The sequence below is a fragment of the Wolffia australiana genome, chromosome 4 (genome assembly GCF_029677425.1).
Source record: "Wolffia australiana isolate 7733 chromosome 4, ASM2967742v1".
Taxonomy (NCBI): Eukaryota; Viridiplantae; Streptophyta; class Magnoliopsida; order Alismatales; family Araceae; genus Wolffia; species Wolffia australiana.
In genome coordinates, this window is record NC_135838.1 from 10,610,136 (window position 1) to 10,623,491 (window position 13,356).

The window sequence follows — 13,356 nt, forward strand, 5'->3', positions numbered from 1 at the left end:
TTGAGCTAGAGGATGGGCTCATGGAATCCCAAGACAGTGACTACCTCCATCATGCCCTCCACTAACTCGGGACTTCTGGAAGTAAGGGTAACAATATTGCAGCACATTGACAAGTTGGAAGGAGAAAGCGTATCAATGTCCAGAGCATGGGAAAACCCAGCAGGTGTACAAAGTACTTTTGGTTGGCCAGTCTGAGCTCTTCAGTCCAAAGAAATAGCTTACCATAGCTCTGTCGCTGGAACGTGCAAGGAAATCCCATGGTTGCTCAGACTAGACAACCCGAGAGTGCATCAGTTGAAGGTCATGGGGAGGTGTGATTAATGGAAAGAGAAAAAAGAAGAGAGAAGAATTTGGGGCAAGAAGGAATAATTTTTATTGCTGAACTGGGCCCCCTTTTATAGAAGAAAAACTTCACTTGTTAGAAAGGGAATATTCCTAAGGAATATTCCCTGTTTCCAACGGTCATATATTTTGAATATATGACTGTTTGAAACAGAGAGGTCCAGCTACTTTTAAAGCAGCTGGACTCTCCAACGGCTGGGTTTCAGCCGTTGGAGAGTTGGGCCTGACTGTGGTCAGGCCCAACATATATTAGGCCCTACTGGGCCTAATATATGGGCCCTACTGGGCCTACACTAATGGGCCCTTAATGGGCCCTTAGTGGGAAGTTAGGCGGCCCATGTTGGGCCTGAAGTAGTTATTTTTATTAATATCTCCTAGGGTTAGGCTATTACAGAGTACAAGGCCTCGGGCCCATTAGTTAGCTTAAACCCTACTAAGTATCCTCCATGACCTAACAGGAGGTACTTCCAGTTGACCTCCATGAACTTGGCCACTGCAAATATTTTCCTACCCACGTTAAGGTTCGTTCTTGTGAGCTCTATAGGTAGATAATCTGTCACAACTAATAACCCCATAAGATCCATGGCGACGTCACAAGAGATTCCCCGACCGTGTATTGAGACTCATTCCCTATAAACCCACCCTAATTGGAGGCAGTCACAAAGGGGGAGGTGATGTTCATCCACAAAGACCTCGTAAATGAGGTTGTGGGTAGTCCCACTATTGATGAGAAATGTCATTGTCCTTGAGTTGATCTGCCCACGTAGATTCATTGTACTGAGCTTGGTGTGGCCAATGACGGAGTTCTTAGAGAGTTTGTTCAGCTCCTAATCCTAATCATTGGGTTTTTCTGGTGAAAGCCTAGAGTGTACGGCATCCTTCTCCTCCTCAAAATTGATGAGATGTGAATATTCCTAGCACAGGTGAAACATAAGCTTCTTCACTCTTTGTCCCTGGACTTCAGCTTGCTTAAAGTCAGGCAGCGGTGGACACCTATGATGGCAAGTTTGGCTTTGACTATCGTGGCAGGGCCCCATCTTCGCAATGTGTGAACCTGTTTTTGGAAAGAATTGAAGCCCATTTAGATGCCGCCATGCATGAACTTTCAGCCGCCAGTAAGAGGTCAGCTCCTGGTTCTCTGTTACAATGGCCTAGGCAATGTCCATAAGGTTATGGACTCTGGAAGGTTTGTAGAGTTTCTGTTCAGGTTGATGTGCTGTCTAAGTCCCTTATGAAACCACTACCAAGTAGCCCTTCCATTGAGGAAGACAGCACTACAAACTCCCATAAAAAGGCTGCAACAATAATGGTTTGCCACATCTCAAAGAACTGTTCGAATCAGCAGGGAGCATCCCGTCAGATGAGACTTAGGTTCCTTCCAGTCCCAGAATGAAAATTGCTTGCTTACCTAGAAACACAAGACCAGTACTTCTCTGTCCATGAGAATACTTCCGATGCATGGGCTGTGGCAGTTGGGAATCGCTTATTTTCAAATCAAGAGCTCTGCTTGGGAAAGCCATCTCTACAGATTGTCTTTGTAGAACTTGAGCATTTCAACGGGTGCCATGTTTCCGTGGTTATTCAATCACAGGTCCATAGCCCTGAACAGGCTCCAGCACGCATGGTGCAAGTACCGCAATAGCTTTGCCTCTTGCTATGGCAGCGAAAACATCTGGAGAGTTTCGCACTAGACAAAGATAACCATGTCCCCCAAGCATTTGTGGCACTATTTGCCCCATGTGAAGCATCACTTCTACGAGATCAGACAATAAAAATACTCTCATCATGCTCGATGAGCTCATAATTTTCCCGCCTGGATTGTGTCATCATCTCGAGAGGATTGTGGCTCTAATACCAACCGATAGTCACAATATCAATCTTTGAAGTAAATCATGCATTAGAATCCCAAAACACAAGTCACGGACCTGACAGAATCCTGAGAAACAGTAACTTGTGTGTGGAGATCAAGGGTGAGAGAGAGTCTGTTAAGGAAAGAGAAGCGAAATGGAGTGATGAGTGCTGGCACGGGAAACTAAGGGTTGACCTCTTGCTACCTCCTTGGATTGGACTTACAGAATCCTGACATTGGATTAACTGGTCCCCTCCTCGCTCAGTGATCCATGGATGATCCCCTTCTTGACAATGCATCCTTCGCAGGTCTGGTTGGGCCGAAACCCCCCAGTCTGTAATGCCACCATCGCCCACAATGATAGAAACACACCGCTTAATACACCACCCTCATTCACCATATTATAAGGCACATTTGTGTTAGAAACATACCAGTCTGGATCCTGGTATTCCACAAGAATGTCCTCTGAAGTTGATATTCTAGTCTAACTGCACATTGACAAGCCACCAAAGGTAATTTCCGGTAAAAGGAACTGGCCTTAATCTGTGCGATACAATGACCTGAGAGTTGAGACACATGGAGAACTCCACATATGCCCAATATTTTGAACAGGACAAGCTCACAAGTGTATAGATAATGTTCTAAAAAATGTATAAATGAAATTTAAGAAAATAAAGAAAGAAAACAACTGTAACTGAGAGAAAATTCCACTTACAAACCAATATTCCTTTCAAGCTGTATGTTGAAAAGGTAGTAAAACCTAGAAAGCATCCATCTGATTTCCTCAAATGATGGGAGCGATACATTCAGGTTGAGAGGTGATGGCTTTCCCGCTGATTCGGAGAGACAAGCAAAAGGAATAGTTCCCGGACTAAAAATATGCAAAGTACGTAGAGTCAATCTCCTAAAAGACATCACTAGGGACACCATTTTAATGATTAAAAAGGGTAATAAACCCAGGGGACCTTTGCCATTATTTTCCTGAATCAGAAAAAGTTAGTGTGAGAAGAATGTTTTTCTCATAAGATATATAATTTCAAGAAACAAAAACGAGGGGAGAGAGAAGAGAGCAATAAATTTAAAATAGGTAATTGCAAATAATAACTCAATAAATTTAAAAAAAATATGATACAACCCAAATCATATACAAGGGTATTCTCAATTTCCTTAATTTTCATTTAAACACAAGTAGCACCCTGTTCGGTAGGCATTCAACCATAATTATTTAATTCAGTTTTACCTCATTCACTCTCCCTGAACCTCCTCTCTCCAGCATCCTGGAGAGTATCTTATTTCTCCACCATTGATGATGGGACTACCAGTCATTCCCTGAAATGTTCCTACAGCAGGACTCCCTCTCTTCTCTCACAATATGTTTAGGTTTCTAAACATTGAGTTTGGAGTACAACATTATAGTTTTAAGATAACATTAAAAGATACTAGATTACAATGAATTAAGGAATTTTTAAGGAGAGAGGATAAGTGGAGCTGCGCCAGCGTATGGTGCCCCGCAGGCTCCGCTCCCACCCTACGCCGCCACCCACCTTGGCTCACACAGGCAGGTCGCCCTCCCTGCGCTGGCAAACCCTAGCAGGCCACCGATGCAGGGAAAGGGGCCTTGCGACCCCAGGCAGCCATCATGGGCCAGAGAGTTGGGCCCCTTCCCTTACTTGGGCGAGGCTGGTCCATTTCCAGGCGGGCCCAACACGAGCTGGGGCGGGTCCAAACCTTATCCGGACGGGCTGGGTCAACCAGGTCTGCCCCAGCCTAGACCCAAATGGGGGCCTCTTCCCTGGAACGAGGAAGATCAGGGAAATGCTCCCGCCAGGTTTGATCCTTGGGGCAACCCGCAGTATCCCCAACACCCAAGGCACCATGACCATGCCCACTGGATTCCTTGCGCCCATGGAGAGGGTCGCCCCTTGGATGATGCGCCTCGCCGACTGCCACCTGTGCTTACGCACACGGCACAATTGAGGGGCCAAGCTTGGGTGGGGCGACGATGGGGGCGAGCTCAATGTGCCGTCTGACATTTCCTGGTGGCCTCCACTGCGACCTCCCCTGCACTTTCATCCTGGCGTCCTTGATGGTCATCCCAACAGGGTTCACCCTTGACTCCGCACAGCGGAACCTCCCATCTTCTTATAAGGGGACCCAGACCGCTGGCTGCCGCATCTTGAGCAATACTTCCGCTCAGTACCAGCGGACGACGTGGAACACCTATAAATAGCATCGTCGTACTTAGACGGGAAGGCATCGACGTGGTTCTGCTACATCGATGATCACACGGGATTCCAAGACTGGCTTGGTTTCAAACGGCAGCTCAACCGTTGTTTCGGCATCAACCCTCACGTTGCGTATTGTCGCCTCATCCGCCTGCAACAGACCAGAACGGTGGACAAGTTGGTGGCCTCCTTCGTGAAGTTGGTAGGATACTTGCCGACCCTCGCCGACGACACAGCAATGCACGCTCTCCATGCCGCCCTTCGCCATGCTCTCCGAGCCGAGGTGAATCGTCTCAAACCCCGCACTACTTACGAGCTGATTGATTGTGCGTTCGAAGCAGAGTCGACCCTCACGGAGTTGCAAGATCAAGGGGACTGCCGAGGGGCGAGGCCCTTACAGGCCCCGGAGGGAGCGCCTCCTCAACCGCCCGGTGCCGCACTGGGGGTCCCAACTACGGACGAGACCGCCCACCTCTGGCACGTCACCTTGAACCTCCCGGAGGAGGAATTCCTTGGCCGTCAAGCACAGGGCCTCTGTTTCCAGTGCAACGAGCTGTTCACCCTAGGCCACCGCTGCCACAAGGACCTCCACATCCAGACTGTCACATATCACCCACAGGACCCTGAGGTTCCTCTCGCCAAGCTCGATGGGTCGGACCCCAAGGACATCGAACCGGCCGAGGACGCCCAGCTCAATACAGTGCAAGAGGAGTCATTGGCCGCCTTAGGGCTCTCCTCGCCCATGCCCTTCATATCCAGGGGGCCATCCGAGGACAAAAAGTGCAGGTCCTCATCGACACGGGCTCAATAACCAATTTTATTTGCCAGCATCTCACTGTTACATTACCCTTTCTCGTGTCCAAATGAAACGGGTAGAAATTGACGTAGAGATGAACAGAATAGTGACTCAAGCAATAGATAACCGCTTTCTCAAAACAAACACCAGTTCATTAAACCCTATAGGGGGAACGTCATGAACAGAACAATAGAAGAAGATAACAGAGAAAACGATGGTAAACTCTGGACGTGGCTGGATCTACTGGCCGCCCTCATGGATATCAACCGGATCGGTCTTTCTCCTCAATCTTGGAGGATCTCCTTGACTGTCACAAAACTCCAACTCTTCTTCCAGCTTGAGGCCGCTCCCCCTTATTTAACTTCATGCACCATATCTAAATATAGTAGTATTGCTAAACGAGCCTTCCCGTCTGCCGTTTCCATGTATATTTCCTAATGTGGATTGTATCACTCACACACCAGCTAGGGCTCACCTTTAGCAGTGCGCCGCCCTATCAGATCCGGTATAACAACAGCACGGTCACGCACGGGGATGCCCAGGTTGCTAACATCCCGGTGGATCTCCAAGGGTACACGGCAGTCGTCACCCTCCTGCCAGTGGCCGACCTCAGCACCAATGTCATGCTCGGGTATCCCTGGTTGCGCACCCTGGGTTGGACCCAAGAGCATTGGGACCTCTATCTCCTGAAATTTCAGGTCAACGGGGTATGGCATACCTTGGCCGGCGACCCCAACAAGAGCCGCTACCACAGGGCATGCCACCGGACTGATCAAGCTCCAGGCACATTGAACGTCATGTACATCTTGCCCTCAAGCTCTGCGCTGTCCTCTCCCGCATTGACCGACGTGCATGCGCTCATGGAGCAACGCTTCCCTTGGGTTTTCCACCATCCTGGGGGGGTTCATCCACGGCGCACTCTGAATCACTAAATCACCCTCCTGCCAGGTACAGGGCCAGTCAATTCTCACCCTTCTCGCTATTCTCACTGTCATAAAAACGAGCTGGAGAGGCTGGTTCAGGAGCAGCTCGAGGCAGGTCACTTTCCAAGAACTGATAAACCTCATCTTCCAGCCGTTGCTCCGGAAGTTCATCCTGGTTTTCTTTGATAATATTTTGATCTATATAGACGTAGGCGTGATGAGCTCGTGGACCTCCCTTCACAAGTCCCGCATTTTTTTGACCCTCGTGCCCTCTACGTCAATGCTAAGTAATGTTTCTTCCTCCAACCACAACTCGAGTACTTGGGCCATTGGGCTTGCGCTGCGGGTGTTGCCATGGATGGGGACAAGGTCTGGGCCGTCAAAGAGTGGCCGATGCCACTTACCTTATGGGACCTTCGCGGTTTCCTTGGGCTGGCCGGCTACTATAGGCAGTTGACAGCACATGACTGGCTACAGATGTCATCAAAGAAAACCAATATAACTGCCACAGATGGGGCTGGAATAGGAGATGCATGTAGAATGACATCTTTTGGATTTCCGCAGCACACATCCAAATCTGGTGATATCCTGATTTCAAATCCAGCTTAGATCAAACCAACATACCATGCAATTTCTCGAGGAGGTCGTTCACAAATGGAATGTTGAAGCAGCTTGAGGATGGTGCTCCAGTTGAGGTCGTGGTAAGGAATGGAGAAACAGCAGTCGCCATCAATTATTATTGTCAATCTCATTGTGAGGAATGTGCCTTGGAAACAAAATTATCTCCAAGAATAGTGCCGCATCATGTATACCCTTGGAAAATTGCAGTGAATTGAGGGCTTCCTCAAATCTCCTAATTTTTTACAAAAGTAAAAAAATAATGCAATCTAATTTTTCTTCCTCCCGCTTGCTTTTATTTTAGCAATTTAAAATGTGCCTCAGTCAATGCCATTCTTGATGATAATTCTCAGGTACCATCCCTTTGGATATTTATGATTTAATACCAAATGATACTGCCTGGTACAGAGCCTTTCAAGAATGGTAGTCAGCGTTCAATTCGATGATCTTGGATATAAGAAACTCAAAATGAATAACGGGGTTAGCAAAGTGTAGCTTAATCCACCAGAAATTGAAATACAAGGAAGCTCTCCAGTACAATGACAATTCATCAAAGCTTTCTAAATCTCGATAATTGAATAATTCTCCTACCATTCTTGACTTTACATTCGTACTAATTTCTTGGGGGAGGAACTTGGAAAAGGTTTCTTGCCTAATTTCTCAAATGTTGTCTTGACAGTTGGTGGAGCCTCCTTCTCCAGTATACTCAGTTAACTGCCTTGATGAGAAAATATTAATCTCTACAATGTGTGATAGGTGGCCAAGGAATCCAATTAATATCATGGACTAAATTGTTTAGAGGCATTTAAGCCAGTTGAAAAACTGAATACTTAGAAACTCTTTACTGAATTAAGTTTTCATTTTAGTTTGGCATTTCTCCAGTATGACACCAAAATACATTTTCCATGGTGATCTTTCTGAAATAAAATTATATGCTCTTACCAGCAGAAACCAGTCACTGGCCTCAACAAATGTGTTTCTAGCCTTATACAGTCACCTTGAGCATGGTTGGAGGCTTTAGCAAATATGTGTTTTGTGTATTTAAATAGAAAACGTGATAATTCTATGTTCAATTGCTCAAATTATTTAGGAGTTACCATTTTATTAGTCTATTTAAATGATATTATCATCATAGGAGTACTTCTATTGAGTCCTAACTAGCTCATGGGTTTGAAATTTTAACTGGGAAATAAGGAACCTAATTTTTACTAAGGTCAGTTACAGGTGGTTTGTATCCTTGTTTGCACTGGGTATCATTTCCCCTTATAATCCAACTGCAAAAGTGTTAGGTTGGTTTGAAGTAACCCAAGAGGCATTTGAGAATCTCAAGTTGGTGATATTTTCTGCTCCTCGTCTAGCAAACTTGATTTTTCTCTTCCTAATGTAGCGAAAAGGGATGCCTCAAAGAAGGTATTTGAGAAGCTCTAAAGTAAAGTAGGTGCAACATAGCTTATTTCTAATAGTCTTTGCCACAATAAGCCAAGACTAGGCCTGCAAACTAAGGAGAGCAAGCGACCATTGTCTCAACAGTGCAGAAGTGATTCAAGTACATGATGTTTATAAAGTTTATCCTGCCAATCAACCAGAGGAACCTAAAATTTCGACTGGACCAGAGGGAAGTCCAGTACCACTCTACAAATGGCCTCTAAAGATGATAGGCTACCAAACCAATATTTGTAGAAAAGAAGTTAAAAATAACCAGGCTTCTAAAACCCTATCTTCCCATCCTTCAATTTTTGAGCTGTCAGTTTCTTTCTCCACAGATTTCACACAAGTTCAGCTTGATTATAAATAATCCTAGAAGATGGGATAAAGTATACGGTCTCTCATGGAGCTGATACGTTCTATATGGAATTGGTACAAGAAATTGGTAAATTGACTTACCACGGTCCTTGCTTATGCTCCTTGCCTTGCAAGAACAACCGATGTCGTCTCCAAGCATCCCTCCAGCCACGAACCTGGGAAGAAACCCTAGCCGAATGCAGCTACCGGCTTCCCCCAGAATACCCGCTCCAGACAAGCTCAAAAACCTCTGTCTTTCCCCATCCTCTTCATCTTTATTTATAACCCCCTTTCCTTTATTCCTTTCTAAGCTAACTTTCAAGAAATGGTTAGTTAGTGATATGATCCATCGGAAGGTTTACGTCCGAAAGCGGGCCAGTCACGGGCCTGGCAAGCTAGCACCAGCCCGTGATGCCATCTCCCCTACTTAAGGAGGGGCACCGGCACGACAAGAGGAGGCAATCAGAAGTAAGGTCTCACTTCCCTCTCCCATCTCCCTCTCCGGGTTTTCCTCACCTCTCCTCTTGTGGTGCCTAGGTCGACACGCCCTCTTCGACGCAGAGCCGACAGCCCTGCTCAACCATTCCCGATTCTCCTCTCCTCTACCCCGGGAACTCTCTTCTTCCTCTCTTCCCCCTCCCTCTCCTACTTGCTATCGATCGGATCAGTTTGAACTATCTCAATTGGAATTGTTGACTTACATTGAGTCATACGATACCTTCCGAGTAGGTTCGTATCAGTTAGTTGGCCAGCTCAGTGCCAGCTGGCCCACTAACTTTCTGCCCATTCCTCTTTCTCCTTTAATATGTTCTTATAGGGACCGTATCAGGAGCCTGATGAGAGACCAAAACATTTTTCCACTTGTGACGATAAGCTCTTGTTCTAGAACACCAGGACTACATCACAAGGACTGGAGGCTCCTGATAAAATGTAAGAAACTCACTGTCGAGGACAGTACATGGAGATGAATTCTGAATGTTTAAGTCAATTGCCAGTCCTGGAGACAAGATGCCAGACGAGGGAGAGTAATGTTACTACCCCAGATGAGGGAGAGTACGAAGGTCAAGGGGCGTGTGCCAACTTTTGAAACATGTGACGTCCTTATTTGATCAAGTTTAGGGCACAAATTGGTGGCACTAATAAAAGAGCCAAAGAAGGTTAGAGGCCAGATACGACGCCATTGGAGGGGGGAGCCCCTAGAGATTACTTATCATTCAGTCTAGTCCCTTCACGCATCTTGAGATGCTCCCTCTGTGCATTGGATTTGGGACAAAATTTTAAGTTGCTAAATGGCTGATGTACGTTTAGGTTCATTCTCTGTGGGTTGAAAAAGACTTAAATGCCATTAGGCTGAATTTCATCAATCAAATCAAAACTCCAAGGCTTTCTAATTATCAAAATATGAGAAGGAATCATTTCATGAACCTTTGAGTATAACTAAATAAATTTGAGGCTGTAAATAACAAAATCTCAGAAACATTACATGAGTAGAAGTTGAGCCAACATAGCATTTCACTGCATATTTAACTTCACAAGGATCTCCATCTTTGTTTACATGGCCGAATGATTTTTGGAACTTGAAACCTATTTTTCTCCCCCTGAAAATAGTTGGCATCCAAAGAGTAATAATCCTGTTGTTTCCTGAAGATAATAAATGGTTGTATGTATGTTAAAAATTCTGATGAAATTGTTGTCGTTTAAAATAAAAATTAAAAATATATATGAATATTTTTCTGGACGAATAGTTTAATCTATTCCACAAAAAACAGGGTAAAATCAAATATAGAGTTCATAGATCATAAAAAGGGAAAAAATAGGCCAACTCCATTCTGAATTCTTGGACCAAACCATATTCGTGCAGATTAAATAGTACTTGACATATCATACTTGTAGAGAAATCATAACGACTTTTGACTGTTCCTTGAAGTCCCCAATTTTTAATTCTGAAATGTCTCTAAGTGTAGATAGATCATTCCAAGGCCAAATATTTATTTTTAATATGACCAGGCATAACTTAGCTTTATCAGATATAGTGTGGAGCATGCTAATCTCTTCATTTTCTAATCCATCTTCCAGTAAAATGCTACCCTAAGTAGGCAGATCACCTTTCGTGAAACTAAAATCTATTTCTGCTATATGATCTTGAGCAGATTGCTGAAATTGGCACTTGGGAAAATCTTGAATCTGTTTCCAGACAAAAAATTTAAAAACAAGATGAATAAATTAAATATACATCTAACTGCATTTGTCTTGGAATTTTTGTCTAGGTGAACAGAAGGGAGGTTAGATCTAGATGAATATCAGAACAATTTTGTGTTAGAACAAGATGAATAGATGAAAGAAAAGGCTAACCGTCTTTATCTTGGAATGGTTGGCTGGGCTAATAGAAGGGAGGTTAGAATGACATGAATGAAAAATAATTAGTCAGAACTACATGACACTTGATGAGTAGCCTCTGAATCAACAATCTACAATGGCCCACAAGAGGGTGAAATGATCACATCCATACAATATATCAAATTCTTTGCTTCAATGACTGACAAAATATTGAAAAGAAAAATAGACTTGATGCACCAGTTAATAGGCCACCTTCTCAAGCCACTCAGTACTCTGAATAGAGCAAAGAACATAATGATATGATCCCTAAAAGAATCTATGAAAGAAAGAAAGAAGCATCAAGGACAAAAATGACAGTTCAATATGCACGAGGAGGACACAGGTCCAGGTGGCACTGACCTGGCAAAGTAACTACCAGTTCTTGACTTGTACAGTAAATACTATAAATAAAGAAATACTTTGAATAAAGGAGGAGACCCGGGGGAGAGGGGACTTTTGAATTGGGCTTTCTTGGAGTGCAATCATTGGGAAAGCAGGATGCTTTTGGACGCAGAGACTGCCAGAGTTCTTGGTTACCAGGGAGCTTGAAGACGAGATCAAGGAGGATATTGTCAGAACAATTGAGCAGGGCGAGGACTCCAAAATGTAAGTACCTTTTTTTATCTTGATTCTTACCATTAGATACATCTCTGTATTTCATAGATCCTCATTCTTTATTCAATCTATTTTCTTCAACCCTTCAATTGATGAAGACCCACACTCAGAACTGTAATTCTAATTACTTGGTGCCCGCAAAATATTCCATATTTGATGGATTTATATGTTCCCTAGCTACTCATCTGCAGCATTGAGCAGTGTTGGAAATTGTTGTGCGGAGGATCAACATCCCAGACAGCAAGCAAACAGGGAATTCAGTCGATCAATGGCCACCTATAGAGTTACGGTCTCACGACCCGAGGGGAATATCTGCATAGGAAAAACTCATCTATTACATCAAGGGAATAGCCCTTCTTTATAGTTAGTGTGTTTTCTCCTTGATCAGAGAGAAGTGGTGTTCTGACAGAAATATAAATTAAGTTTAAATAAACATTGTCCCAAGGATCCCCAGCTCATATATATCATCCCATAAATTTTTCAAAACAACTTATACATCAGAAAAAGGGCACAAGTAGACTGGGTATAAAAATAACATACCATGATTTTTAAAAAAAATTGGGGAGATCACACAAAATCGGTGCCCCTCCCAAAATTAAAAATAGATATGATCGTTAACTACACATAAGGCCTAAAGGGCAGCCCCTCGTTCTGGCCAAGGAGAGACGTGCCACTGCTTGTACAACAGCATCTACTGATGCCTCCCATCTGTTGAAGACGACCTCCATCCTATGCAGCCATGTGGCCCAAAGCACTGTGAAGGGTCAACCATGACTCTTTCAACCCCTGAGTGCACCACCTTGTATAGAGTCCTATGACTTTCAACGATAGTTTTCTTTTCCATTAGATTCCAACAGAATTTTGAATCCCTTTAAATTCTCTGTGGTCCTATTTTGTAGAGTTTTTACAAAGTTTTATTCAAAATAAGCTGATGAAACAATAGTTTATGGGTACCTGTAATTAACCTGCGATCACGAGGACTTGGACAATGAACCCACTTGATGGGGAACGTAGAACCATTCCTGAAAGAGATTTTAATTGATTCATTGAAATGAATTTCTCACTGTGGTTCAATATATTTAAATTAAATAAAGAAATAACATAAATTTTGGAACCTATTAGATTCTCAACCACATTATACAAGTTTGAGAAATGAGAAGAATCTCTGCTCGGAATCACATCAGATCTACAAATGAGAAGAATCTCTCCACATTTCGCTGTACATTTCATAATGATTGTAGAATCTCTGCGCATTTCGCTGTTCCTAATGAGTGTTGATCAGTTCACCACTCAAACAGCAATATAAGTGTTCTCTGGACAAAAGGGATTACGGATCCCGTCAATAACATATTTTATATGAGCAGTATCACCGGCTAGTGTATCACCAACCCATGACAGGTTCTCTGTAAGCTTTCCCGAAACATTAAATCAATAGTAAGAACATTAAATGTAGTCTGCAGTTCAAGTTTTAGTGGAATATTTTCCACACATCATCCAGTTACTTCCACCTCCTGAGAACTCAGAAAGCCTTCAAGGGCCGTATGCGACTTAAGGCACATTCACTCAAAAAACTAGTGAGAAGAAAATAGCAAAATTTTCACGGTTTAAAAATGCACCAGAAATGTATTTCCTATCGTTGACCGGGATAAACTTCATTTTTACCGCCGCCCTGATTCATTGTGGACTGGAAAAAGCACAAAATATTCGCCTGTTTGTCTTGATATTCCCGGTAACAGAAATTTCATTATTTGTCCTTAAAAAGATAGAAGAGAGGTACCCATTTCCACATTTAAGAGCCGTAGCTATCCTTCGAAGATATAGCACATTCAT

General features: G+C 43.8%; 1 protein-coding gene across 5 annotated transcripts in view; it reads right to left on the reverse strand.

Moving 5' to 3' along the window:
- LOC144701898 (ion channel POLLUX-like protein, putative (DUF1012)) overlaps positions 1 to 13,356 on the reverse strand; it is a 30,302-nt gene that overhangs the window by 15,920 nt on the left and 1,026 nt on the right. For 2 of the 5 annotated variants that reach the window (XM_078573703.1, XM_078573704.1), the window contains exons 2-4: positions 12,481 to 12,548; positions 10,019 to 10,176; positions 2,907 to 3,172 (exon numbers count right to left, since the gene is read on the reverse strand). In XM_078573703.1, coding sequence (XP_078429829.1) covers positions 2,907 to 3,172; positions 10,019 to 10,176; positions 12,481 to 12,548 — 492 coding nt within the window. Of the gene's footprint in view, positions 1 to 2,906; positions 3,173 to 10,018; positions 10,177 to 12,480; positions 12,549 to 13,356 lie in introns of those variants that run through there. The other 3 variants (XM_078573706.1, XM_078573705.1, XM_078573709.1) reach the window with 3 other exon arrangements.